The sequence below is a fragment of the Eptesicus fuscus genome, chromosome 10 (assembly GCF_027574615.1).
Source record: "Eptesicus fuscus isolate TK198812 chromosome 10, DD_ASM_mEF_20220401, whole genome shotgun sequence".
NCBI classification, from domain to species: Eukaryota; Metazoa; Chordata; class Mammalia; order Chiroptera; family Vespertilionidae; genus Eptesicus; species Eptesicus fuscus.
Window position 1 is genome coordinate 60,806,112 of NC_072482.1, and position 27,642 is coordinate 60,833,753.

The 27,642-nt window shown below is 42.9% G+C and overlaps 1 protein-coding gene across 3 annotated transcripts; it reads right to left on the bottom strand.

The window, feature by feature from the left end:
* Positions 1-389: 389 nt before the first annotated feature.
* Positions 390-27,628, bottom strand: PPIL6 (peptidylprolyl isomerase like 6). Of its 3 annotated transcripts, none has more exons than XM_028139784.2 (8): positions 27,482-27,617; positions 24,603-24,698; positions 21,056-21,244; positions 17,225-17,287; positions 16,965-17,070; positions 11,741-11,797; positions 4,474-4,609; positions 390-597 (listed from the first exon to the last, which is right to left on the bottom strand). In XM_028139784.2, the coding sequence occupies exons 1-8, from the start codon at positions 27,587-27,589 to the stop codon at positions 486-488; spliced, it is 867 nt and encodes a 288-aa protein (XP_027995585.1). In that variant the 5' UTR covers positions 27,590-27,617; the 3' UTR covers positions 390-485. The 3 variants fall into 3 exon arrangements, with proteins under 3 accessions (XP_027995585.1, XP_008155560.2, XP_027995594.1); XM_008157338.3 differs by having other exon boundaries at positions 16,965-17,112; XM_028139793.2 differs by lacking the exons at positions 390-597; positions 4,474-4,609 and adding an exon at positions 8,725-9,081 and having other exon boundaries at positions 16,965-17,112; positions 27,482-27,628.
* Positions 27,629-27,642: the final 14 nt, after the last annotated feature.

Below are 27,642 nucleotides of genomic sequence, written 5' to 3' on the forward strand. Positions count from 1 at the left end.
ATTCTTTAGGTACTGCTATAAATTAAGAATGGCTTTGGCTACAAGTAACAAAATACACAACCAACATAAACAGGGCTCTATTTTTCTCATATAATAAGTCCAGAGATAGGTAGTTTCGGGTATTGGTTCCACAGCTCGAGTTGGGACTGATATCTCTGCAATTTTCTTGGCCTTTCTTTTATGGCTCTAGCCTCTCTGCATTCAAGACTGATGAAGGGCAAGGGTCAGGACCACTGCCATTCTACTCCTGGCCAAAATGGTATCCCATGGCCACTCCTGGTAGTAAAGGAGGTTGGAAAATTGAGTTTTGTGCTTTTATAGTCTATATGGCACAGGCAAGAAAGGAAAAAGGAAATATTGAGTTTGGGTGAACCAACTGCTACTGCATCTGTGACAGCTTTCAAATTAAATTTTATCAAGCATGGTTTAAATCTAGAAACAGCTGATCAGATACATAATAAAGTCGGAAAATATTGATTTGAAAATCAAGCATAAAAATTTCCACTGTCGGTAATTGTACATTGTTGTATTGGTCTTTCATTCTCTGTTGGAACCAATTCTAGTTGTTGAAGAACGTCTGTTCCTTCAATCAATTGCCTAATATAGGAGAAAAAGTGGAAAATTTAGTCAGTCATACATTTCCACATTTAGCTTACATTCCTAAATGGAGTCCTACCCAGCTTAGCTAAGGATATTTCCTACAAATTAAAATAATATCAGTGATTAATAAATAGTTCTAAATGTGTCCAGATTGCCATGGTTCCCCCACATCTATCTGGGACCCTTCCAATCTGTTATTCTTACGACCGTCAGAGTGAAGTTTGAAAAATGCAAATCTGATCTCACCTCCCTGCTTAAAACACTTCCACAATTTCCCATTATGCTTATGATAAAACCCAAAATCTCGACCATGGCTGGCCTCCCCACACCTCTCCAGGACTGTCGTGCAGCACACTCCCCTTGCTCTCTGCTCCAGCCAGACTGGCTTGCTTCAGTAGCACCTTGAGCCCTTCCTGTCACTGCTGTCTCCTTTGCTCTTGTCCCCACCACCAGCCCCTCTGTCTGGTCAATTCCTGGCCCTCCTTTAGGTCTTAGCTCAATCATTTCCTTGTGGAAGTTTCCCAGGTCCTTTTATAGGAATAACCAGGGGTAAATTTTTTATTTACTTGAATACTTATTTGATTCATTTCTGATGCTTTCATGAGGGCAGAGATCATGCCTTTGCTTAGTGCTCAATGCCTAGCACAATACCTAGCACATAGTAGGCACCTAATCAAATCCATTGAATACATGAATAAAAGATAGCACCAAGCCACCATGCTGGTTTCAGTATCTGTAGACATTCACTGGCCACAAGCTAGAACTCTGAGTGGAGCTAATCTGATGGTTCTCTCAAAAAGAGAGACAGTCCTAAACGTGCTCTCTACCAAAGCTTGGTATGGCTCAGGGGAAGGTCAATTTCCATTTTATGAACCTTTACAGGGACATGGTCAGTGCTGACACTGATCATGCTCTAGTCATCTTTGTCTGCCTCTGGGCTCTATTTTTGCCATCCCAATCAGAAACCATGACAGAGAGGACACAAGGTACATTCTGAGGATGAAGAGCAGGGCAAAAGGGACAGATTCACCTCTGTCCAAAAAGAATGTGAAGCCTCTTCTCGAAACTGGTTTCACAAATACTGAAGGAGCACCTACTATGCATACCTCTCCATTGTTACAGGTATTAGGGCACAAGGTGAGTGAGACACAGTCCCTACTTTGTGTTGTTCACAGTGTGCCAAAGAGGACAACCAGTTTCATTTTGGTAATCAGGGAGGTTTCTGACCTAAGCCTTGAACAGAATTTTGGCAAACTGAAGGGAGGCAAAATGAACAAATAAAAAAGGCCCAGAGGTTGTTCTGGGAGTGATGGTACTGTGGTCGAGCTCATAGCTCAGCTGCCATGTTGATAGCTGCCAAATCCACATCTCTAGACCTTGCCCAGCTTGAATACCTATTCCTGGGATTCAGGAGTTACCACCTGTCTGTTGTATCTTAATCCAGATCATAACTTGTCCATCCTGAATTCATGATCTCTCCCATATCCTTTTTGTCTTCTCTAGCTTGGTGAATGGCACCAACCATTCAACAAATTCCAAAATCCTAGGAGTTCCTCTAGACCTTTACTGCCCAAATATGGGCATGTGTGGCTATTTAAATTTAAATAAAATTAAATAAAATTTAGTTACTCAGATGCATTAGCCACATTTCAAGTGCTCAATGGCCAGATGTAAACTCTGTGGTTAAAATGTAAAATGGCATGAAATTTCTCTATGGGATGAAGAGTTAATAATTATCCCTATGGAGTGACTGGAATAATCTAATACTTATTCAGAAAAATTCGAACACTTCACATCATTTCAGGGAAGAAAAAGTAAACTTCAATGTATATTCACTTCAATAATCAAGTAGCGATATGAAACACTGAAGTGATGAAAAGTATATTCATCCATTTTAGGTCCACAGGCCTTATAAGCATCTTGCCAATAATCTATACTAATAAAAGAGAAACATGTAAATTGACCGTCACTTTGCAACACCCACAGCCAATCAAGAGTGAGTATGCAAATTAACCTGACAAAGATGGAGGCGGCCCTGCCCCCCAGCTGCTCTAGGCCTCTGGGCAGTGAGCCTCCTCAGGGCCTCCCTGCCGCGCTCCACACCTGTCAACCGTCCTTGCAGCCTCCCTGTGGCCCAGCCCCCGGCCTCAGAGGCAACCCTCTGGTGCCTGAGGTCATAGCTCCCAGAGTCTGGCGTCTCCCTCTACCCCACCCCTGCTCCACTGCTCTGGTAAACAAAACCCTAGCGTTGAAGCAGCCCTTCGGGCACAGACACATGCAGGAGCTTGCTCAGTGCACAGTTAGCATGCCCCGGGAGCCCTGGGCCAGCCAAGGGGCGATGGTGGCAGTTCAGCTTTATTTTAAATAGATCAAAGAGGCCACCTACACAGTAACCCAAATTATCAGATCTCCCTCCTCCCTATCTCACCAAATCCAGAGGGAAGGGGCGATGGGCATGGAGGGAGGGTGGGCGGGCAGGAGGTGGAGGGTGGAGGAGGACGAGGGTGAGGAAGGGGGCCAATTGCATCCCACTTTCACAATGGGAAAGTGAAACACACTAGCGCACCCAACCTCTCCTGTCCTCCCCGCCTACCTCGCTCCCCTCACCTCTTCCCCTCCGCGCCTCCCCGGGAGCGCCAGCGCTGCACAGAGTAACTCTCCGGAGAAGGAGGGTGAGGAGGAAGTGGCACCAGAGTGCGCAGGGCTTGCCACTGCTGCCCCCGCTGCACAGGCTGCCTGAGCAAGCCCGTGGCGTGCCGTCAGCCAGAAGGAAGGCCTATTCTTGCACGAATCTTCATGCATCAGGCTTCTAGTCTATATATATAAAAGCTTAAGTGACTGTTCAACTGATAGCTATGATTGCACACTGACCACCAGAGGGCAGACGCTCAACACACAGGCATGGAAACATGGAACAGACTGATGAATCTCAGAGGGATGGGGGAGGGCGGGAAAGAGATTAACCAAAGATCTTATATGCATACTAGGGTCCCTCAGCCTGGCCTGCGGGGATTGGGCCGAAACTAGCAGTCTGACATCTCCCCAGGGGTCCTGGATTGCGAGAGGGCGCAGGCCAGGCCGAGGGACCCCACTGGTGCATGACTCACTGAGCCTCTAGTATTTTAATAATTACCAGAGATATCTCCATATCTTAAATTGTTCAGTAAAAAAAGGTTACTTGTGCCCTGGCCATTTTTCCTCAGTAGTTAGATCTTGGCGGCCTGAGATTGAAGGGTAGTGGGTCTGTATCCCGGTCAAGGGCACATACCTTGGTTGCAGATTCCCCAGCCTCAGTAGGGGCATGTGCAGGAGGCAACCAATCGATGTGTCTCTCTCATACAAAAGTGTCTGTCTGTCTCTCTCTCTCTCTCTCTCTCTCTCTCTCTCTCTCTCTCTCCCTCCTCCCTCCCTTCCACTCTCTAGAAATCAATGGGAAAAATATCCTCAGGTGAGGATTAAAAAAAAGTTACTTGCAATTTGGATAGTTTTCATCTATCTCTTCACAGTATTCATGGACAATTACTTAAATGGTTTCTTCTCACTTCTGCATCTAAATATATCTACATTATTTAGTACTATGGTATCATTCAACATAATTTAGAATTGGTAATATCCTTTAGGCTGAACATAAATGGATGAATGGATGGATGGATAAACAGAATATTATAATGGCTGTGCTTCCTAAATGTTTTCTATGTTTTTTATGGATAGCAAGTTTCTCACAAAATGTTTCTAAATGTTTGAATTTGTATTACTTTTGCTTTTAAATTCTATCTTAGTTACCCATAGACTTCATACAATACTTAATCCAAATTTTTTAACCACATTTTTACATATATGAATATAATATACACAAACTTACAATACACGTACCCAAAAGCCACATATTTTTTATCTAGATAGGGAGCTGATTGTAGCGTGATGTAGAACTGTGAACCATTGCTGTGACGGCCTTTGTTGACCATTCCAAGAATTCCCCTTTTATCATGAGGAATTGAAAAGCTTTCATCTAGAAAAGACAATAAACAGTAGGTCATTAAAATATTTCTATTATCACATGATCTCACTCATATGTGGAATCTAATAAACAAAATAAACTGATGAACAAAATAGATCCAGAGACATAGAAGCATGGAACAGACTGGAATCTCAGAGGGAAGGTGGGGTAGGGTGGGTTAGGTCACATAACAGGCATGGACTTTCAATAAAGAGTAAAAGAAAGTTACGGAAATGTAAAGGCTATGGTAGAAACTCAGAACCCTCTCATTACCTTGTCTGAGTCAGGAGTTCTGCCTGCCTCTGCCACTTACAGGAAGATAAGGAGTAGCCCTTACTGCTCTGTGGTTAAAACTGACATCAGGTGTAACATATGACATTAAGAGTGAAATGGAACTGCTTGTTTGAAATAGAAATCAGAATTTATGTGAAAAAATCAGTTTCTGAGTTTATTTAAAATAAAGCTCATTCTGATACAGAGATCAGAAGGGAGAGAGTGTGAGAGCTGAATGGTGTGATCCAGACAAGCCTGGGACAAAGAGGGAGAAACGGTGTGAAAGGACCCATGGAGAGCAGCCCGGAAGGAATATGGGGTTCTGAAATGTAAAGGTCAATTCAATTTCCAATAGAAACACCATAATTCAGAAAAATAAAGCTCATTCTGATACTTACAATGGAAGCAACTACTTTAACTGTTGGAAACTGCATTGCATTCTCTGGTAAAAGTATAATCAGGCAGTTTGTGACATTTCCATATCACTTTCTGAGGACTGTTATGTCAAGTAGACAATCTGACCTCAATCCTACAATATCAATTTTTTAAAACTGCTCTGATTTTACCATTAACATTTTCATAAGTTATTCACTAATTTCTTGTCATAGAAAAGTAAATGAAGTGTGATGCCTAGCAAGATGGGTATTTTTCCTATTGATTTTTAGAGACTTTGGAAGGGAAGGAGGGAGGGACAGAGGCAGGGAGGGATGTGAAATTATTATTTTTTTATTTATGGAAGATGGAATTATTGAGGATAGACAAATGGCAGTTTTTCTTGAAAAAGATGATTTGAGGATTTGCTTTATAATTATTTTTGAATATCCATTTATACCTTCTATACATAGGATAAATCTTACCAAAAAGAAGTTCTTAAATAGCTACCCAGATCATCAATTCTTTTTATTTAAAATGTTTTTTCTTTATTGATTTTTTTAAGAGAGAGAGAGGAATAGGTAGAGAGAGAAAGAAAGAGTCATCAGTTTCTTGTTCCACTTATTTATGCATTTGTTGGTTGATTCTTGTATGTGCCCTGACCAGAGATCAAACCTGTAACCTTGGCGTATCGGGACGATACTCTAACCAACAGAGCTACCCATCCAGGGCTTCTTCAGTTCTTGTTTCTAATTTTAAAAAATTACTTTTGTAGCCATAACCAGTGTTACTCAGTGGATAGAACACTGGTCTTCGGACCAAAGGCTCCTGGGTTCAATTCCGGTCAAGGGCACGTACCTTGGTTGCAGGCTCCTCCCCAGCCCGGGTCCTGGTCAGGGCTCATGCAGGAGGGAACCAATCAATGTGTTTCTCTCACACTGATGTTTCTCTCTGTCTTTCCCTCTCTCTTCCACACTCCCTAAAAGTCAATGGAAAAATATCCTCCAGTGAGGATTAACAAAAACAAAAAAAACCTTTTGTGTAACTTTCAGTTGCATTATTGAGTAGACAGTTCATCAGGCTCTGTGCTTTTTATTAAGGTCCAGTTTCATTTAAAGACAAGCAGATCTTGGGATTAGACAAATAGATTTTTAAAAATTGATTTTAGAGAGAAATACTGATTTGTTGTTCCACTTATTTATGCATTCACGGGTTGATTCTTGCATGTGCCCTGACCAGGGATTAAACCGAAACCTTGGTGTACTGGGATGCTGCTCTAACCAACTGAGCTACCTGGCCAGGGTAAACAATTAGATTTTAAGTGATGTGTCTATTAGGGCACAAGCTAATATTAAGAAACTCATCTATTTAATGTACCAAGGATAATTTAGTATTTAAAAATATATGCCCTTTTTTTTTTTTTGGCTTTTCATATAACTGACCGTTTCTCTAGTCAGCCCAAGCCAATCTAGTCACCAATTCTTCAAGGGTAGGAAGGACTAGGACTACTATACAAAGAATAGAAGGAGAAAAAAGGGTTAATATTCATCATCTAACATTCAACCTAGGATTTGGGAAGACAAAAAAGCAAAATTCAAAGCAAAACAGATTTTCCTCAAGTTAAAAAACAAAACAAAAATATTAGCCAATTTATAAAATAATCATCGAATTAAATATGACTTATTCATTCTTTTGAATTCACTGTGTTAAACTTAATAAAAGTAAGTTTTGTGATTGTAGTGGTTTTTAACAAGCTCTGGGTTTTAATTCTGCATCTCATGGAAGTAGGGTCCCATGAGAGAAATTGGGAGGAAGGACTGTCAGGCTGATGTATTAACAACCCACCGGGGTGAAAGGAGGAAAACCCGTGCTGTGGCTGTTCTGAGTACTAGTCATGGTCTCTCTCCCACAGTCACCTGGAGCATCCCTCTCTTCACTTGATTGGTTACTGGATTTCTAGTTCTGCATTCCACACAAACAAAACAGTAACAGAAACTTTCCTAAACACACTGGGCCTCCCTGGGCACCAGAGGCCAGGCCTCCATCTGGAGACCAAATCACCACAGCAGTCGAAGGATGGGAACAGAAGATAACTGACAGAGGCACAGGGGTGTCCAGAGGGGCAGGTGAGGAGATGAGCTAAGAGATCACTCTCCTCCTGGACAGAAGGCCCGACTTGTCTGAGACTGGGCCTCCAAGCAGAAAGAGTTTGGGTGATCTGATAACAGCTGTGGGGTGGAGTGGTAGGGTGCATTCTCATCGGGGATTAAGGATGCCAGGAAAGCTTCCAGGAACAGCCGGTCTGCACTAAACTCATAAGCTGCTCTGGGCCACTGCCCTCACTCCCAGGCAGGCAGTTGTTCTTTCTTGTCGCACAGCACTTAGTTCTTCCTTTGGAATAAAAATCACCACAGCACCTATAGTTTACCTGTTTAAACATCTGTCATCACAAAACACTACAATCCTTGAGGGTGGAAACTTGGTCATATCATCTTTGTTTCCAAAGGCACTAGCGCCATGGTAGGCACCAAACTAAGAGTTTCCTGATTTATGAGTAAATAAATGAATGGTGTCCCTTGCATGGTTTCATTTGATAAAGCTGTCTCACATGATTTTAAAAGGAAACTAGCTTTTACTTTTTCTTTGCACTTTGGCCACTGATTCAATATTATTTTTTAAAACCTTTTCAGCCTGGCTGGTGTGGCTCAGTGGTTGAGTATCAACCTATGAATCAGGAAGTCACAATTCAATTCCCAGTCAAGGCACATGCCCAGGTTGTGGGCTCGATCCCCAGTAGGGGGCGTGCAGGAGGCAGCCAACCAATGATTCTCTCTTATCATTGATGTTTGTATCTCTCTCTCCCTCTCCCTTCCTCTCTGAGATCAATAAATAAGTCTTTTTTAAAAATTAAAAAATAGAATCTTTTCATTATATTAAAATTCAGACACAAAAAAAGCAACAGAAAACGAATGTATAGTTATTTATTATTAATTATTATAAGGCAAACACCTTTTTACCACCACTCAGGCCAAGAGAAAGAATTTTGCCAGCCTCCCCTGAAATGCCTAATTAAGTCCCTCTCCACACCCTCAAAGTCACTATTTCCCTGACTTTTACATAATCAAGTACTTAATGTTTCCTTGTAGTTTCACCATCTAACTATACATCCCTAGGTAGTATAGTTTAGTCATCCCCATTTTAAAAGACTTGTTATGCCTTTTAAATCTCTTTTAAAATCTACAGGTTCTGCCTCTATCCCTGTCTTTTCCTTATACTTTACCTGTTAATGAACCTATTTAACCTCTAGAATTTCTCCCAGCCTGGAGCTTGCTCGTTGCACACACATGGTGCAGTTCAATATACTTTTTCTCTGTTCTCTGTCCTGTCAGTTTGGCTATATTACTTGTGTCGAAAATGCTTATTTGTTTCACCTTGATTGATAAGTGAGGGAAGGAGTTGAGCATAATGAACTTTACCGCACTCAAGAGTGGTTTCCTCCGGGTGTTTCATAACCATAACATATGTGTAAAACTGTTTCTGTTTTTATTAGGTTACTGTCTTATTTTTTAAGAGAACGTTTTGTTTTTCATCTCGTTTCTGCCATAAGTCTTGTGGTTTCTATTGCATGATTTTACATAGCACAGAGATCCTTAACACATTATGGCAGAACTGGTCATATTTCTTGCAAATTGGCAGCTGGATCCAGAAGCTCAATCAGACTCCTGTTCTATCCATTTGGTGGTGTGTTCTCTCAACAGACGGCTCATCATGTCCTGTTGTCTATTCTTGTTTGGGGATGGTAGCAGAGACTGATGTAGCAAATGCCTACATCCAAATGCCTACAATGGGGACAGCAAAATGGTGATATTCTACTTCTATTATTTCCTTTTCACTAATAATTGGAATACTTTTATGATAAGATGGTTCCCCTTGTCTACAGTTTAGTCTAGTTCTCATAGAAAAGACGAGATAAATGGTTGATACTTTCTCTATATTTATCAGTTTTCAAAATAATGAATTCATTACCTGTCATTCCAGAGGGGCAGGTGAGGAGAGGAGCTGAGACATCAGTCTTCTACTAGACAGAAGGTCCAAGTTCTAAGCAATTAGGCTTTATTTATAAAATAATATTATTATGAACTCATGGATTTAATATATGTGTTGGATTTCAAATCATTGCAACTATTATTCAAATTACTCCACCTTTGGCCAGTGAGAACCTCTTCAAATTGGCTCCTGAGGCCTTTGACGTGATCCTAGTAAATCTTTAATAGCGTTCTTGCTCTCTGACGATAGCTTGACTAAACATGAGGTTCCAGACTCATTTTGTAATTTCCTGTTCCATAACTGGAACCTACCATTTCTCCCAAAAGCCCTGGTTTCTTTAAGTGAGAAATGACACTTCAAAACAGCAATCTAAATGCTAGGAATGTTTATCACCACTGGATTGGTGGTTGTTTGACCAATTCAGTAGCCACAGCTATATATATATATATATATTAGAGGCCCAGCGCACGATTCAATCGTGCAGGTAGGGTCCCTAGGCCTAGCCTCCTGCGATCAGGGCCATCTTCTGTCTGTTCGCCAGTCCCCAGGCCCAATGCTGCCTCCACCACCGCCACTGAGCTGCCAGGCTGTTGGGATCACCAGCTCATCCCCAGCCGCTGCCGCTGCTGCTGGGGCTTGAGGCGCTGACGAAGGGGAGCATGGCAGGGGATCCGGGTGCACACGCGTGCACCAGGCCAAAAGCCTCCGGTAGAGGCTTTTGGCCTGGAGCCGGCGCGGACAACCGGCTCCCCGCCTCCGATGGCAGGGGAGCCTGGTGTCCGGGGTGTCCGAGGCAGCCCGCCTCAGCAGGGGGGGAGGGGGGGAAAGGCGGGCGGGAGTCCTGCGCCTCTCAATGGCCAGATATGCCACCCCGAGTCCCGCCCCCCAGCCTCCCGCCGCCCAATCGTGGGCATAGCGGAGTGATGGTTATTTGCATATTGCCTTTTTATTAGGTAGGATGAGATACTTCTTGAGTTTAAAGTGAAATTTCCAATTCAAATTCAGGACTATGGAATATTTTACTTATTAGCCTCTATCATATTTCATCTGCCCCCATCAGGCCATGTTGGGGGGCGGGGCAACCAATCAATGTTTCTCTCTCACATATCTCTCTCTCTCCCCTCTCTCCCTCTCTCTCTTCAATGAAAAACATGTCCGGGGGTGAGGATTAAAAAAAACAAACACATAAACCCAACTTCCTCCTTCTACCTTCTACTTCTTTAAGGTACATATCTGTTGTGTTTATTTGGTCTTACGTTCTATCTAGTTTGTTTAGGAAATTTTCTTTTATTATTCTTTCCTCAGTTTAATAACCTCATGCTGAGTTTTCCTAATTCTGATTTATGGGTTCTTTCCTGTCTTGTATCATTTTAGTAATGTCTTTTAGCTCATTTTGAAATTATCAGTTTTGATCTTGTTGTGAGCATGTCGTTCTAGTGTGCTTTTATTATCTGTAGTGCTGTTACTCTGTTCCTTATTCCCTTTTTTCCTTCTAATAACCATGAAACTTTTTGCTGTTCATTTCTATGTAAAATTAGTTTTCCTAAACATTTAGAAGCAGGTGTGGCTTTAGAAGGAAAGCAGCTTTTCTAACTTCACAAACCTCCTTTTTGTGCTGTTTTCATTGGTGGGCAACAATACGCATCCTGCTTTCTGAGATTTCCTAACTGTGTTCCCATTCCCACCTCCTCACTGTTGTCCCTATATCCTGCATAATCTGGTTCCATCCCCAGCAATACCTCCTCAATGCCAGCCTGTCCTGGAAGAGGGCCATTTCAGATCAGGTTCCAAAGTCAGAGGCCAGACTGAACCTTACTACGAGCCCCTGCACACACCAGCAATGGGCTATTTTGGGGTTCAGCTGTTCTCAGGTCCCTCAGATGCCCTGCTTTCCCCACACAGATTTATGGTTGTTGGCCGACAGTGGCTGTTGGCAGTCTGCCCTCACCTGTTTGTACTTTGGAATTTATGTAACTCAGCTTATCGGTTTTGTTATAAATGTTAGCCATGGGTTTTCAGTTTTTCTATCTAATTCTTTTGCTGGCTTTCAATTTTTCTATCTAATTATGTTGTCTGTTTTTATTTTGGGATTTTAAAAAATTAATAAACTACACCACTACCACCACTACCCATCTTTCCAGGATCCCAGACAGCCTAAACAGGAGGATAATCAAGGTGCCAGTTCTGAGAATGGCAAATTACAAGCTTTAAAAATCAATTCCCTTTGACCCTACAATCGTAATTCTAGGAATTTATCCTAAAGAAATAATATACTTAGGAAAAGTGAAAACAATGTGTGTACAAAACTGTTCTGGACTAGCCTGGGGTGCCATTTTTAACACCCACTTTTAGTATGTTACCCCAAACACTATCTTAAGTTGTGAATTGTCCTGTCCTATTAAATTTGAATACTCAACTAACATATGACTGATAAAATTTAAAGATACATACCTTCAAATGTTGGTCCATAAATTGACTCTCCACCATCTCCTTTTCCAGCCACTATATCTGCAAAATAACAATAAATACTATAATTCTGAAACTAAAAAAGAAAGCACAACATTGGCAGGGTGAAAAATGCTTTAAATTATGATTCCCCTTATACAAATGACTACAATAAGTTTTATACCATGAAAATATTACCATAATGTGTTTTATAAACAATTAGACACGATTTTTTCCTAATAATTCTTGGAGGTAGGTTAAATTACAATGTGAACTTTGAAATGATGAAGTATCCTATCTAATAAAGAGGGAAATATGCTAATTGACCCTCACACCATCACAAAGATGGCAGCACCCACAGCCAGTGAGGAGGGAATATGCTCATTGACTGCCACGCCCTCAGAGATGGCAGCGCCCACAGCCATAAGATGGCAGCACCCAGTCCCCTCAGCCCTGCCGGGGCAGCAGGCGTGTGGCAAGGCCAGGCCTACCCCGTGCACCTCCCTCCAGAGTCCCCCAGTCCCTTCAGCCGCCCAGGGCCGGCCCGAGGCACAGGCAAACCTTGGATGGCAGCTGCCCAGCCGCCCAGGGCCACCCTAGGCTCAGGTAACCAGGGCCAGGCTGAGGCTTGCGCTGCCAGCAGTGGCAGCAGCAGAGGTGTGATGGGGCATCGCCTTCCCCTGATCGCCGGGTCACCTCCCGCCCCTGAGTGCTCCTGGACTGTGAGAGGGGGCAGGCCGGGCTGAGGGACCCCCACTCCAGTGCATGAATTTTCATGCACCAGACCTCTAGTTAAATTATAATTGTGATAATTTTTTTTAATTGTGTTCATATAAATTTTGCTTACTTCACAAGTTATCATATAGTCCATCTTTTAAGAAAACTGGAAAGAGGATAAAATAGAAACAGTAAGATATTTGTAGAGCAAAAATAAAAATAGGTGCTTTGAAAAGAATTAATGTTCAAATTTTCATTCCTTGGAACCCTATAGTGATAACTCATTATCTGGTATTTTGGAAATGGAATTCATTTGTAATGATGTTTTTAAGTCAAAGATTCTTTTAAAATATCAATGCAGCTGTAAAATATAAATCTTTACTTTTTTTTTTTACATATTTTTGTTAATCCTCACCTGAGGATATTTTTTTCATTGCTTTTCAGAGAGAGTGGGAGGGAGGGAGGAGGAGAGAGAGAAAGCAGAAGAGGGGGGAGGGCACTCTCTCATCAGTCTGTTATGAGAGACACATCGACTGGTTGCCTTCTGCAAGCACATGCTCCAACAGGGGATGAGGAGCAAATTGCAACCCAGGTACATGCCCTTGACCTGGAATCAAACCCTGACCCTTCAGTGCACAAGCCAGTGCTCTAACCATTGAGCACACAAGCCAGGGCTAATTTTTTATATTTTCGATGGAGGAAGGGACACCCAAAGTCCTAGAACCCACAGAAGTGGGGCCTGGAACCCTGGACCCCTACAGAGTAGAAAGAGAAGAATCAACAGTGAGCTGGATGTGGACCATAGCACTGAAGGGAAGGGAAAGTCCAGAGCAAAGGTAAGGAGGGGAACAGAGCCAGTAAATCTTGGAAAGCAAGCCACCAAACTTGTGAACACTATAGAAAAGCAGCAGAACAGGGCGCTCTGTGAAATTTTGAGTTAAATATTTTTAAATATATATTTACTGCACCCTCTCACAATCCGGGACCCCTTGGGGGATTTCAGACTGCCAGTTTTGGCCCAATCCCCGCAGGCCAGGCTGAGGGACCCCACCAGTGCACAAATGCGTGGACCAGGCCTCTAGTCCTATATTATAAAAGGCCTGTGGTCATGATGCCCTACTGGCATCACAACCAAACAACGGGTCAGAGCTGCGCAGCGGAGGCGGGGCCCACGGCTCCGTGAGGCAAGGCCTGGGGTCCCGCCAGCGCGGTGGTTCTGGGTCTCACACAATTTCACCTGCTGGGCCTCTAGTGTGCATATAAGATCTTTGGTTAATTTCTTCCCGCCCTCCCCCCTTCTCTCTGAGATTCATCAGTCTGTTCCATGTTTCAATGCCTGTGCATTGAGCATCTGCCCCCTGGTGGTCATTGCGTGTCATAGCTACTGATTGAACGGTCGGACGGTCACTTAGGCTGTTATATATATAGATTACTGACTAATTTATCCCTATCGGATATTTCCCCAAAAACCTCCCAAATTTAATTTTGTGCTGTTAACCAGGCTACCTAGTCTGTAAAGCCAAAGGACTGACCTGAAAAGAACCAAAAAGGAAACCAAAATGCTCTAGATCTTACTTTTCAGTTGTAATAATGTAACATCTTTGGTGAAATATAAGTTGTTTTCCATTTATTCTATTTTCAAATTCCCACCTTTAGTATGTTTCTTAAAAGCTTTGTATTTTCTAAGTATTCTTATTTATTTAGGTGAGCCATTAAAACTACATTTTGATTAAAAATGTTTTCCTGCTTTCTTATATGGCTTGTTATTTTAGAACTAGAGGCCTGGTGCACGAAATTCGTGCATGGAGGGGGGTTGTCCCTCAGCCCAGCCTGTACCCTCTCCAATATGGGACCCCTCACCTAAACGGGCAGTCGGACATCCCTCTCACAATCCAGGACTGCTGGCTCCCAACTGCTTGCCTGCCTGCCTTCCTGATTGCCCCTAACCACTTCTGCCTGCCAGCCTGATCACCCCCTAACCACTCTGCTGCCAGCCTGTTTGCCCCCAACTTCCCTCCTCTGCCGGCCTGGTCACCCCTAACTGCCCTCTCCTGCAGGGTTGATCACCTCCAACTGCCCTCCCTTGCAGGTCTGGTTCTTCTCAACTGCCCTCCCTTGCAGGCCGTGTGCCTCCATCTTGTGGTGGCCATCTTGTGTCCACATGGGGGCAGGATCTTTGACCACATGGGGGCAGCTATATTGTGTGTTGCAGTGATGGTCAATCTGCATATTACTCTTTTATTAGATAGGATAGAGACCTGGTACAGGGGTGGGGGCCAGCTGGTTTGCCCTGAAGGGTGTCCCGGATCAGGTGGGGGTTCCCTTGGGGCGTGGGGCGGCCTGAGCGAGGGGCCTGTGGTGGTTTGCAGGCCGGCCACGCCCCCTGGCAACCCAAGTGAAGGCCCTGGTATCTGGAATTTATTTTCCTTCTACAATTGAAACTTTGTAGCCTGGAGCGGAGCCAAGCCTGGGGCTCCCTCTGAGGCCGAGGCCAGCAGCCATTTGTGTTGGGGTTATAATTGAAACTTTGTTGCCTTAAGCGGGTGGGCCCGGCCAGGGTGTGCGGAAAGCTTTGCTTCCCCTGTTGCCGGCGGCAACCCTGGCCTGCTCTCTCAAGCTCCATTCTGCCGCCATTTGTTTGAGTTTGTTTACCTTCTATAATTGAAACTTTGTAGCTTGAGTGGAGGCTTAGGCCTGGCAAGGGCAGGCGGAAAGCTTGGCTTCCTCTGTTACCTAGGAAACCTTGCTCTCTGTGGCTGTAGCCATCTTGGTTTGGGTTAATTTGCATACTTGCTCTGATTGGATGGTGGGTGTGGCTTGTGGGCATGGCTTGTGGTGTGTCGGAGGTATGGTCAATTTGAATATTTGTCTATTATTAGGTAGGATATTCCTGATAACATACTTTAGATTTATTTACTTTAACCCTTTGCACTTGCTTGCTTTTTTCTCAATTCCTTTATTCTACTCGGGATTTAATTTTTTTAATACCCCAGATTTTACAAAGCGCGGCAATAGAATAAAAAACTGGAGTTTCTTTTCATACAAACTTATTTATTTGGATTTTTTTATATTTCAAATTATTGATACATTCAAAGAGTAATTTTAATCTCTATAATTTTTCATGGTGTGTTATTTTTTGAAACATTCACCCACATGAAGACTTGGTTTACATTCACATGTTTCGCAGATATAAATCGTCTCTCTTCTTCCTCCTTTGATTTTTCTGTTAGAACAAACAACACAATCTGTGTTTTTTGTTAGGGTGAGGTGTGATTATATGGAGCTTTCCATCTAAACGTTGCTCTAAGTTAGTGGATAATAATCTACCCCTGGAAGTTAGTGTACCATCTCTGAATTCTCCAACAAGATCATGTACTAGTTTCCTAATAAATTGCACATGAGTTATCGGTTTTTCATTTTTTCTTTTTTGGCATCAGTTGAGACGGCATTTACATTTTACTTGTCCTTTCATGCTAACGAAAACAAGAAAAGATACTGGAAAAATAGACAAAAATCCCCCTTCCCCCCACGGTGAAACTACGTGTCGAGTGTGGCTCGACATACGAGCTGCTACCGATGCTAACCGTGTCAAGTCACACTCGACATCCGAGTGCAAAAGGTTAATAATTAGAAAAATTTTAAAGAGTATGAATATCTGAACTCATCATTTGGCCATATGAAAAACATCCTTTAAATATATACAACATTGTTGGAGCACTTACTCCTTGATCCTGCTCAACTATGCCAACTGTGGGGTGTGTAGGTCCTCAGATGCTGGGTATTAGAAGGAGAAGCTATGAGAAGTCGTAAGCATATAAGAGAGACTTTATTGCAGACCAAGTAGCCATTGCTATTAAGGAGCCATCAGACAAAGCAGTTCTTCAAGGCAGCCGTGCAAAGCAGCCATGTACTGGCTGGTCAGTAACATCCCATATAATCCTATATAATAAAGGTTTAATATGCTAAGTGTCCAACTGTTCGACCATTCGCTATGACGCACACTAACCACCAGGGGGCAGACGCTCTGACCAGTAGGTTAACTTGCTGCTGGGGTCCAGCCGATCGGGACTGGGCGAGATGGGCCGGACACGCCCTGGAGCCCTCCTGTGGTCCCTTCCCGGCCCAATCGTGCACCGGTGGAGTCCCTCAGCCTGGCTTGTGCCCTCTCGCAATCCGGGACCCCTCAGGGGATATCAGAGAGCCGGTTTTGGCCTGATCCCCGAAGGCCAGGCCAACTCAGACAAAAGAGGCTTCTTGCCAAATAGTGACATCAATGTTTGGGTTATAGAAATGTTATACCTGCGCAGCGCATACAGTAAAACTGCTGTGTCCTTGCTTCTGTACATGCGTATGGCAAATTGGCCTTGAACATCTGGTGTACTCTGATTAGGGTTCCCACAAACATCTAATATTAAATATATCTAATCCTATATGCATTTTACAAAAGTAAGTAAAATTTTGGACATTCTGATTTGATGTTGCAATTAAGTTGTACTTAAGTTTGTAAACTCACCTCCTCCTTGTATCCAAGCATTCTTTACTATTCGATGAAAAATCGAACCGACATAATGTAGCTTGATGCCACTTTGAGAAAACCCTGCTTTTCCTGTGCACAAGACCTGAAAATTTTTACATGTTTTGGGGCATGTATCACAGTATAGCTACAAAATAAAATTGAAGATTTAAAAGATTAAATATTTAACATTTTGACAGTTACAGATTTCCACTCCCCCCCCCCCAAACTTACTAAAAAACAACAAAAAAACCTCTTACCTCAAAAACCAATCTTCCAATTGGATTAAGATCAATAGAAACATCCAAGAACACAAAATCATGCTATTAAAATTCAGGAGAAAAAGATAATGCAGGTCAATATCTTGGAAGAAAATTCTAAAAGTGACCAAAAACAAAACAATAATGTTTTTATTGATAAGATGTTAACAGCATTAACAGTGGAAAATGTAACAACAACATTAAAAGAATTATTTAAGGCCCTAACCGGTTTGGCTCAGTGGATAGAGCAGGCATCCTCAAACTACGGCCCGCGGGCCACATGCGGGTGTTTTTGCCGTTTTGGTTTTTTTTACTTCAAAATAAGATATGTGCAGTGTGCATAGGAATTTATTCATAGTTTTTTTTTAAACTATAGTCCAGCCCTCCAACGGTCTGAGGGACAGTGAACTGGCCCCCTGTTTAGAAAGTTTGAGGACCCCTGGGATAGAGCATCGGCCTGCGGACTCAAGGGTCCCAGGTTTGATTCTGGTCAAGGGCATGTACCTTGGTTGCGGGCACATCCCCAGTGGGGAGTGTGCAGGAGGCAGCTGATTGATGTTTCTAGCTCTCTATCCTTCTCCCTTCCTCTCTGTAAAAAATCAATAATATATATATATGAATCATTTAAGGAGTTTTGTTTCATTTTATTATATCAAGTCTTTACAACCTAAATAACACACTTTTTAAAACTTTTCAGCAACATTAACCCAAAATCAAAACCAAGAACATATGGCTTAGGTAGCCACTGCATCACAAACTAATAGTGGAAAGGAGTCAGTCCCTTTGAGAAGAGACTGGTAATTCTTTTCTTTCCTCAGTAATTTTGGGGGAAAAGCCAATGTGAGCGCCATGGATTAGGTTATCATGTGTTCTGGATTTTCAGGGGCAGCTCAGATTAGCTAACCAAAGCCAGGCCAGCCTTTCTGAGAGGGAAAATATGGCCCCTAAATCCATAGGAGATGTGATTCCAGGGACTGGGCGAGGGGTGCTGTGCTTTTGATGCTGTGCAATCATGTCCTCAAGTTCCCAGAGGCCCCCAGCTCGTTTTCAATTGCCATCCTTTCCAGTAGAGACAACTAACATTTGTGAGATGTGTAGTCCTACCAAAAGGCACCCAAAAGGAAAGCACTAGTCTCCATCACAGTGGCATTCATCTAGGGAGCAGAGCTCATCGAATGGAATACATTTTGAATATTAGACACCTTTCTCATACATAAAATGCCACCTGATTTAAAAGGAACATAATTTGCTCTGCCCTATTTCTTAAGAATCTGGCTAACAAATGAAATCACTTTTAAATTATCACTATCATTAATTTTATGTCACTCTGACCTTTTTTTTAATTGTTATTGATTTAAGAAAGAAAGGGAGAGAAAGAGAAACATCAATGATGTGAGAATCACTGATCAACCACCCCCCGCATGTCCCCCATTGGGGATCGAGCCCGCAACTGGGCACATGCCCTGACCGGGAATCGAACCAATACCTCCCGGTTCATAGGTCAAAGCTCAACTCCTGAGCCACACCGGCCTTTTAAATAATATTTTTAATTGAAAGGTTGAAATAATGTGTATTCCGGCATCCATACTAATTATAATTAACCAGAGGCCCGATGCACAAAAGTCATGCAAGGCCGCAGCTGCCTCGTTCCTAGCAGCCCCGGCTTCGTCCGGACGTTCCTCTGGACGGTCATTCTGCTGTTCGGTCTAATTAGCATATTAGCTCTTTATTATATAGGATCTGTGCCTCTCAGCTTCTGTACTACAATTTCTTGATTATAAAAGAATATTACTTTAGAATAAAAATAAAACAAATTAAAAAAAATAGAATAAGAGGCATAACATAGTCAACTTCACAGGCTTAGGAGGGGAAAAAAAGGATCTACTGAAAATCATGATTCCCTGTGCAATAATATCTTATTTTTCTGGGGTTGTCCAGAGCAGACCAAACACACAAATATAATTATGCAGCAAATCGATCCAACCCAAAGGTAAGCAAGTCCCTGGGTTTTACTCATCAAGAAAAATCTACCATTTGGGCAAAAAAAAAAAAAAAAACCCTAAGGATTTCCTCTGGAACGTAGGTCCCCTCCCCTCACGGCCACCAGTTAATCGGAACTGTCTTTACCTCTAGCCCCTGCTGCTATAGCAGCTTTCCAGAAGGCTGCCCTGCCCCAGGCTTCCCTCCCTCACGCCAGCCTGTTTCTGCACAGCCCTAAAAGTTTCTCCAGAAAAGCAAAGGACTGTGTCAGACTCTTCATGAAAAGTCCCTTCTTGATTCAGAATGGATGGGAAGTTCAACCTTTCTTTAGTGGATCCATGGGGTGTGTTTTTGTTTTTTGTTTTTCTTCCTATTTAACAGTTGAACACCTTTCCTATTTGGGGAATTCCCCATAGGGCCCAGCCACCCTTTACAGACCCTGAAGAGCCAGATTCTCCCTCTTCCCATCCTGTGCGAGCCAGAATGCAGGGATATCCCGGGGATGCACTGATATTGAACCCAAGCCAGCGGGCACCCATGGCAGATCTTGGCTGCATATTCCTGAGGGGGGGGGGGGGAGGGTTTGACTCTGGCCATTTTCTCCCGTGGCCAGGCTTCCTTTAGTCCCTACCTGCTTTCCAAAGCAGGTTCTCCAGCTTACCTGTCACTTGTGAGGTTACCAATATCCCTTAAATACATACCCTTTTTCCTTAATCTAAATTAATCAGAGTAGCTTAGTATTGATGACATCAAGAATCACGACTGATACTCTCATTCTCTCAGCCTCATTTCCCCAGTAATTCTGGTCTCCATGCCGTCCCAGTTATTCCCAGAGCACACCATGTACTTCCAAACTCCTATCCCTTTGGGATTTAACTGCTCTGAACATTAAGTTCTGCCTTGCACCCCCGAGTTTCTAGCATTTTCCAAGTGCATTGCTTATTCAACCAAACATTCATGGAGCAGCTACTGTTTCAGATTCCGTTCCATGCAGTAGTTAAACAAGGATGCAAGATACTGGTCTTTGCCTTTGCACAGCTCAGAAAGGCACTGGATCTTTCTGCAGGCCCAGGCCACCAGGAGCATGAAGTCATCTTCAGCATGTGGTATAGCTGTTGCTACAAACTTTGTGAGCAAGATCACACAGTATTTTTCTCTCTATTGCCATCCAATCCTGATGTCTGTCCCTCACCCTCTCGACCTCAGACTTCATGACTGACCTCTGCCCCAGACACCACAGTGACAGTGCATCCTGCTCTCACCAACTGTGTGTCATGCTTTAAAATGTCACCTTTCTTCCCAAACTTTCCATTCTCTTGGTGCAGTAACTGTCACTTGGGTGTTAGTACTAATTAAAATATTCCACACTAAAGGTGAGTGATGTTTGACCTTCTTTGAGGGAGAGTCTTTATATTTTAACACAAATGATAATGTCTATAAACCTCTAAGGCAGTGGTCGGCAAACTCATTAGTCAACAGAGCCAAATACCAACTGTACAACGATTGAAATTTCTTTTGAGAGCCAAATTTTTTAAACTTAAACTTCTTCTAATGCCACTTCTTCAAAATAGACTCGCCCAGGCGTGGTATTTTGTGGAAGAGCCACACTCAAGGGGCCAAAGAGCCGCATGTGGCTCGCGAGTCGCAGTTTGCCAACCATGGCTCTAAGGGGAGTGGGAATGTTTGAATGGAGATACTCCTGCCTGCCAAACCCTGCCACATTATAATCCTTTGCAAACCTGGTCTCCTAGTCTTTTATATTCCCTTCATTAGGATATCAGTAATTAATGCTGAGTCAACATAAGTCATTAAAGATTCCACTATTTTTCTTTAAAAATCAGTGTAACTTGCCTTGGTGTCGCTTAGGAATTTAGTAGAAAAATCTACAGTAAGTGCCTCATAAAGTGCAGGGGGCTTAAAGTCAATCATATCCCACACCTTGTGGGCCCATTTCTGAAGTTCAAGTGCATCACCCAGCAGCTGATCATTAATAAAACACATGACATTGGAAGAATATTCCCAGACTTCACTCTTAAGTTCCTGTAAAGGAAAAAAAATGTAACAAAGAAAGAAAACAACAATAAGCAGTGCTAAATCCACAAGTCATATCTTGAATTCAACTCTAGGTCTAAATTTTTAAAATATATATTTTTTGCCACCTCTCAGAATTTTGCTCTCAGCAAGAATTCAAGAACATTGTTCAAGACTATGACATCACTTAAAGCAAAGAATGACCTAAAAATAATCTTAAAAATGATATAATCAAAGAAAACAGATGGTGACCTGGTAATAAAAATGTGTGTAGCAAACTTGTTACAGTAACTTGAAACGCAAGGCAATCTGTGGTGTCATTTCTTCTTTTTATTTTTGGTTAATTCTCACCTGAGGATATTTTTTCCATTGCTTTTCAGTGAGAGTGGAAGGGAGGAAGGGGCAACATCGACCACATACGCCACGATGGGAGTGGGGAGCGAACCCACAACCCAGGTGTGAGCCTGCAACCCCCTTAGGAACCCTTAACCTGGAATGGAATCCGAGACCCTTCGGCCGATGCTCCAACCATTGAACCACGCCGGCCAGGGCTGTGGTGTCATTTCTGAAGCACATCTTACTGTGTGCATACATGGGAGTGTGCATATATGGGAAGGTCAGGGGTTCTGAGTGAGACTTGGTTTTCAGTGCGAAGCATGGAAAGAATGTTTTATTCATGGAGGTGGGGTCAGGGTGAGGGCCAACAGGGACTTCTGGGCACCCGAGGGGCAGTGAGGAAGAGGACTCTCCTGCATCAGCACTTACAGGTACTAAGTACTTCAAAATGAAGTGCGTTTTCATCCACACGACACTGCCAGTCAACCTCCTAAATCCCCTCCAAGGATTCTGGTTTATTATTCCCAGTATTGTGCCACATGTCAAAACCATGGCTAATTTGGGACAGCTGTTCTCTAATTTTAGGGGGCCGTCAAAATTACAACTTCCCGAGGCCCCACCTGAGTTTCTGATTCTGGGGCGGGGCCTGAGAATGTGCATTTCTGAGAACATCCCAGGAGATGCCAATGCTGGGATGGCTGGTCTGGAGACCGCACTTAGAGAAATGCTGTTTTAGGGAACAGCCTGCCTTCAGTTTGCTAACTTGCTCCATTTTCAGCTCCTCTCAAGAGATTTCTCATTCAGTTGTCACTTCCCATGCCCTTATCAAAAACCTGTTCAAGAAAGAGAATACAGCCCGGCCAGCATGGCTCAGTGGTCAAGTGTCGACCTATGAACCAGAAGGTCACTGTTCGATTCCTGGCCAGGAACATGCCCACGTTTCAGGCTCGATCCCCAGTGTGGGGCGTGCAGGAGGCAGCCAATCAATGATTCTCTCTCATCATTGATGTTTCTATCTCTCTCTCCCTCTCCCTTCCTCTCTGAAATCAATAAAAAGATATTTTTGAAAAAAAGAAAGAGAATACACTTGTTCATGCTGAACTGTAAATCACTGATAGAGCTTACGGGTCAATACTTCCCAGACTGCTTAACTTGACCAATGTTATCACATTTCACAGGACACAAAACTTGGAAAAGGGGAGAAAAAGTTTAACTGTGGATATTTTAGTTCGCTCATGGGAGACATGCAGGAGGAGATATACTTTACTCAGAGGCTGAAGACATAATGTCTCAACTCTGTCTTCTGTATATGAGGAATCCTTGCCTGCCTCAGGATAGTGACTGAACCTGATGGTTTCTGGGGCTTTCCAGTGCTATCATGTATGACACTACCTTTCTGGAGAGGAGAGAAAGGCATTTCAAAAGCCCTGAAGCCATCCCTCAGGTGTGCAACACATTCTGCTGAAGACCAAGGCCAGCCTGGACCTAACCGCAAATGTGCTAAGAAGACACAACGCTTACACTGAAGGACAAAATACTGGCCTGAAAAGGAAGAGAAGGTTAAAGTGGTAATTATCCAGGAGAGGAGGGTTAGAGAAGGAAGAAAGGAAGAATAAGGAATAAAGAATAGGAAAGAAGCAGCAATGATTATCTAGAAAGCCTCATTCAGGCCCCATGAGAAAAGCAGGAAGAGAACACAAAACATTTCAAGGTCAACAACCCAGGCTGAAAAGGGCAAGAAAATACTCTTTAAAGAGTAGAGTGGGAAAATATCAGAGGAGCAGGTGCAAGTAAAACCTAAGATCGTGGCTCCTGGAGGTGCAGAGCGTGATGCTGGTTGGTACACAGTATATAGTAAGTCTGATGATAAAAATTAAGAAAAACATTGTTTTATGTTAGGGTGCCCAATGGTCCTGGTTTGCCCGGGACTGACCCAGCTTTGGCATTAAAATTTCTGTATGCTAGGAAACTCCTCCGTGCCAGGTAAACCAGGAACACTGGCCACCCTGGTTGTTGTCAGGATTAGAGTTAATATATGTAGAAGCTATTAGGATAGTGCCTGGCATATAAGCACCGTTTGTGTTTGCTATGATTCTATTTGAATGCCAATGAAAAGGTATTATGGCTATGAAAATGGCATGAGACTGAACGAGTGGTACTCTTGACTCAGTTTCGTACCATTCCTGTGACTGGAGAGTGAAGTGGTCTCCGGTAAAGCAACACTATCTGCATGATAATCACAGGGTCACAGGACTTCCTTGTGCAATCGAGCACAGAACAATCGAAACTGGTCTGGTCAGGGGACCTGGGATTTCATCAGCCACTGGCCAGATGGGGTGGGGCAGGGAAACCAGGACTGGGAGTCTCTACGGGACTGGGCCAGGTGTCAAGCAAGACATATACACCATTCCAGCCCCCACCATCGCTCAAAATGAGACATTGCTGAGCTAGGATGCCACCTTAGAATCCACATTCATATCCTCCGCGCAGCACTACCAACGTACCAGGGTTGGCACCCAAGAGAAAACCTATCTGCCCTCTGCTAGCCCTGGGATGCACCAAGGGTACTGCTGGGGAGAAGATGCGAAGACACTTCAGTTAGAACAAGGCAGCCCTGTGGGAACGTGGTGCCTGTCATCAGAGCTCCCCTAGGCAACACAAGCCCCCCATTATATCTGTGATCCAAAACCAAAACCTTTTCAGAGTGAAGAGTGCCAGGCCATACCACCTGAGCATCAGGGTGTCAGAGGAAGTGTGAGTGAGTGATGTGCAGGGAAAGAGGGGTAAATAGCAGCATTGAGAGTTTAAAACTTACCTTTATCACATGCCTTCCTAAAGAAAATCCTGTAAATATTTTACTTTTTCTTAAAATCAGCCTGGTAAAATGAATGAAATAATTTAGGAAAAGTGCATGATTTAGAGAAATAAAACTTAGTTGCACTAAAATTACTACTTCAGTGTTTCCAAAACAATGCATAACAATACTTCAGGCAAAACTTTGCTCATTTCCCCCACCCCGAATGTCCTTTACCCTTTTTTTCTTCTGTAGATATTGATCCCATGCAAATTCTTGAAGAGGAACCATTATAGGATCATCAAATTTGGATGGAAAATTACTCTTCAGACACTAGGTTTCAAAATAGAACAATTAGTTTAGAGTAAGTTCTTTTTTAAAGTAGTAATAATTTCCCCCCATTTTTATGAGGTCTCCAAGAAATGTTATACCATGCATATCCCAGCTGCAGTCTGGTTAGATGCCCCTTGCCAGCCATCCAGAACCCTGTGTTCACTCCCCAGTCCATACTGGTGCTCCGTCTTATTTGTTTCTTTGAGGACAAAGACTATGTCTTAGTTTCCCTATAGTTCCACTGGCCTCAACATCTGGCATAGAGTAGATCATTTATTTACACACAGCAACTGAATAAACAAACAAACAAACAAGGTTGTGCTAATAGTTTTGTGATCTGCCTCGTTCTTTTAGGACCAGTTTCCCTACATTAAACTCTTACTAACCCTCAGTGGATCTATGGATACTTTTAACTAAAATAAACAGATGCTTATTTATTTAATTATTGTTTAATTATTGCTTTAATTCACTGATATATGGAGAATGACCAAAAGGATATTGTTGTGGTTATACCTCTTGGGAAAAAAAGAAGTAAATACTAAATATGTTTAGGTTTAGATATTGAGCATGTTTTAGTTTAACATATTATTTTGTCTGTTTGATTCAGAGGAAATTCTTACTAGTTAACAATCCCTGTCAAAAATAAAAAGTTTTAGTTCCTAATATGTCATCCTTTCCCTCCTCCTAAAGCAAGAGAAGGTAGTTGAGGCAATAACCATTGGGCCTCACCTTTCTGAATGGGTCTGAGGACTAGATGGGCCAGCAGGGAGAAGTGACAGCTGGCCTCTCCCATCGCGGTCTAACAGGACACTGACCTGGCACGTGTCATCAAGGGTAGACAGCCAGGATGTGGGTGCATCTTGCCTTGGGGCTGGGGATAGCAGAAGAGGGCAACAGCAATCTGGCCGTTTCCTTCCTAGACTACTGTCCCCAACCAACAGATGATGTGTGCTTTTTTCTCAAGTCCGGTGTCTGCTGAGTCTGAGGCAATGGTGCAGGATGACTGTCTCGAACTGAGGGGCCACCTGGAATAACTCATAAGCCCAATAGTTTTCAAATTAAGCATACTTAACCACACTTTCTTCTTAATTTAGTGTTTGTTCTAAAATGGACTCTGTCCAAATTAGTATATATGTAATACTTACTCTTTACAAATCTGAATCTTTGTCAGTTACTTAGGCATCTGGGATTGCTCACAAATTATCACATTGGACTTGTTATCACAGATCCTTTATTAAGATAGAACTAACTGAATTTACATGGATGTCTTTATATTCAAATAGGGCTACAGTAGGCAAAAGCTTACGAAAGGGAAATTATCATTACTAACATAATAACGGCATTGTTTTCTTGGCTTAGTGGGTGCTCTACAACAGGGAAAGGCATTTTTTTCTTGACTTAGTGTGCGCTCTACAGCAGGCCAAATCAAAAGAAGAACCATATTTCATGTCATGTGAAATTATATGCAAGTCAAATTGTAGTGTGCACAATAGTTTTATTGGAAAACCACTACTCATTTACATAGTGTGGGTGCTTTTGCACCACATGGACAGAGTAGTAGCCATTGAGAATCTCTGGGCCTGAAGGCCTAATAATCTAATATCTGGACTTTACACAAAAACACTGCCAACACCTTATCTACAGTGTGGAGCAGGCACAGAAAACACGTGCTTTCATAAAAGGAGCTGAGAAAAACAAAGGGATAAAATCCCTCAAACACATGAATTACAATTTAGGCCATAAAACTAGGTTGATCCCATCGGCCCAACTAACACAATTTCTACTTGTTTTGATGATCCACATATTGTTTCCACAGCCTTCTGATCACTTATTCTCTTCATTTTGATGTAAACTTTACCTATTTCACAAATTAGTTACTATTTCCTGACTTGATGTAATTACAAACTTTTCTTTAACTCTTTGGACTTGGAATAGGCAAGATAGGAATTTAAGATTTTTTTCTGTTTGGGAACATTTTGTGTCAAGTATCCAGCTGAGTACTTTGGAAGATATAAAGATGAATAATGTATTGTCCTAGAGTCTAGTGAGAAGGAGAGAAGGATGGCATAATTTTAAAGCATCAGTTCTGGAGCAAACCCCAAAGACACGCTGAATTCTCCATTTCTACATTTCCCCAGCACTGGGGTTATAGGTGTGTTGCAACATCACTGACCTGGCCACATCATTCCAATTAAAGTGTTTTCCCATCTAGATCATTCTGTGTGTTTACAAACAATTATCTGTATTCTCCAAAGCACCTGATGGTCGGTCATTTATTAAGAAACCCCCTTAAGCACCTACTTCGATTGGAATGTAGTGACTGCTATAGAAATTTAAAATAATAATAAAAAACTTCCCAAATGGTTTTCAAAAATTACTTGGAAGTGGGAGTTTGTAAAAAATAATAAAAATTTTTAAAAAATCAGCTAATTATATGGCAGCTTTTTCCTAAACATTTTTTCGTGAATTTTTACAATCTGGAATTCCAGTTAAAAATCAATGTGGAATAAAACGTGTGGCTATGTAGAGGGGAGGCATTCCCTTCATTCCCAGCGAGGTTCTGAAGGCTTCCTGCGCTCGGAAGGCCCTTTAAAGGCACCCCCTTCTCGAAGTGGAACGCCCGCCCCCCCGAACCCGCGCGTTTCCCCTACACGCTCAGACCCAACCAGACCGGCCCCGCTCAGCCGGGACACTGCCTCCCCGGAACATCGACCGTGGCCACCACGAGGGCGGGACGAGGACGCGGGAAGGGCCGCCCGCACTCGTGGCTCCTTCGCCGTTACCTCTGCGGTGCTCTTCGCCATCTGAAAGCCGGAGCTCTGGAAGACCCCCACCACCTTCACCTGCAGCAGCGCCTCGGGCGGCGACGGCGAGCGGCACTGGCGCGCCATCGCGGCGCTCGCGCCCGGCTTCGAGCACAAACACTGCGTGTCGCCAGGGCAAC

Excerpts from the sequence above, each read along its gene's own strand:
- PPIL6 (XM_008157338.3), bottom strand. The coding sequence starts at position 27,589 with ATGGCGCGCCAGTGCCGCTCGCCGTCGCCGCCCGAGGCGCTGCTGCAG. Across the intron at positions 21,245-24,602 it reads ATCTACAGAAGAAAAAAAGG|GAACTTAAGAGTGAAGTCTG; the intron begins GTAAAGGACATT and ends TTTCCTTTACAG. Across the intron at positions 598-4,473 it reads AAAAAATATGTGGCTTTTGG|GCAATTGATTGAAGGAACAG; the intron begins GTACGTGTATTG and ends CTCCTATATTAG.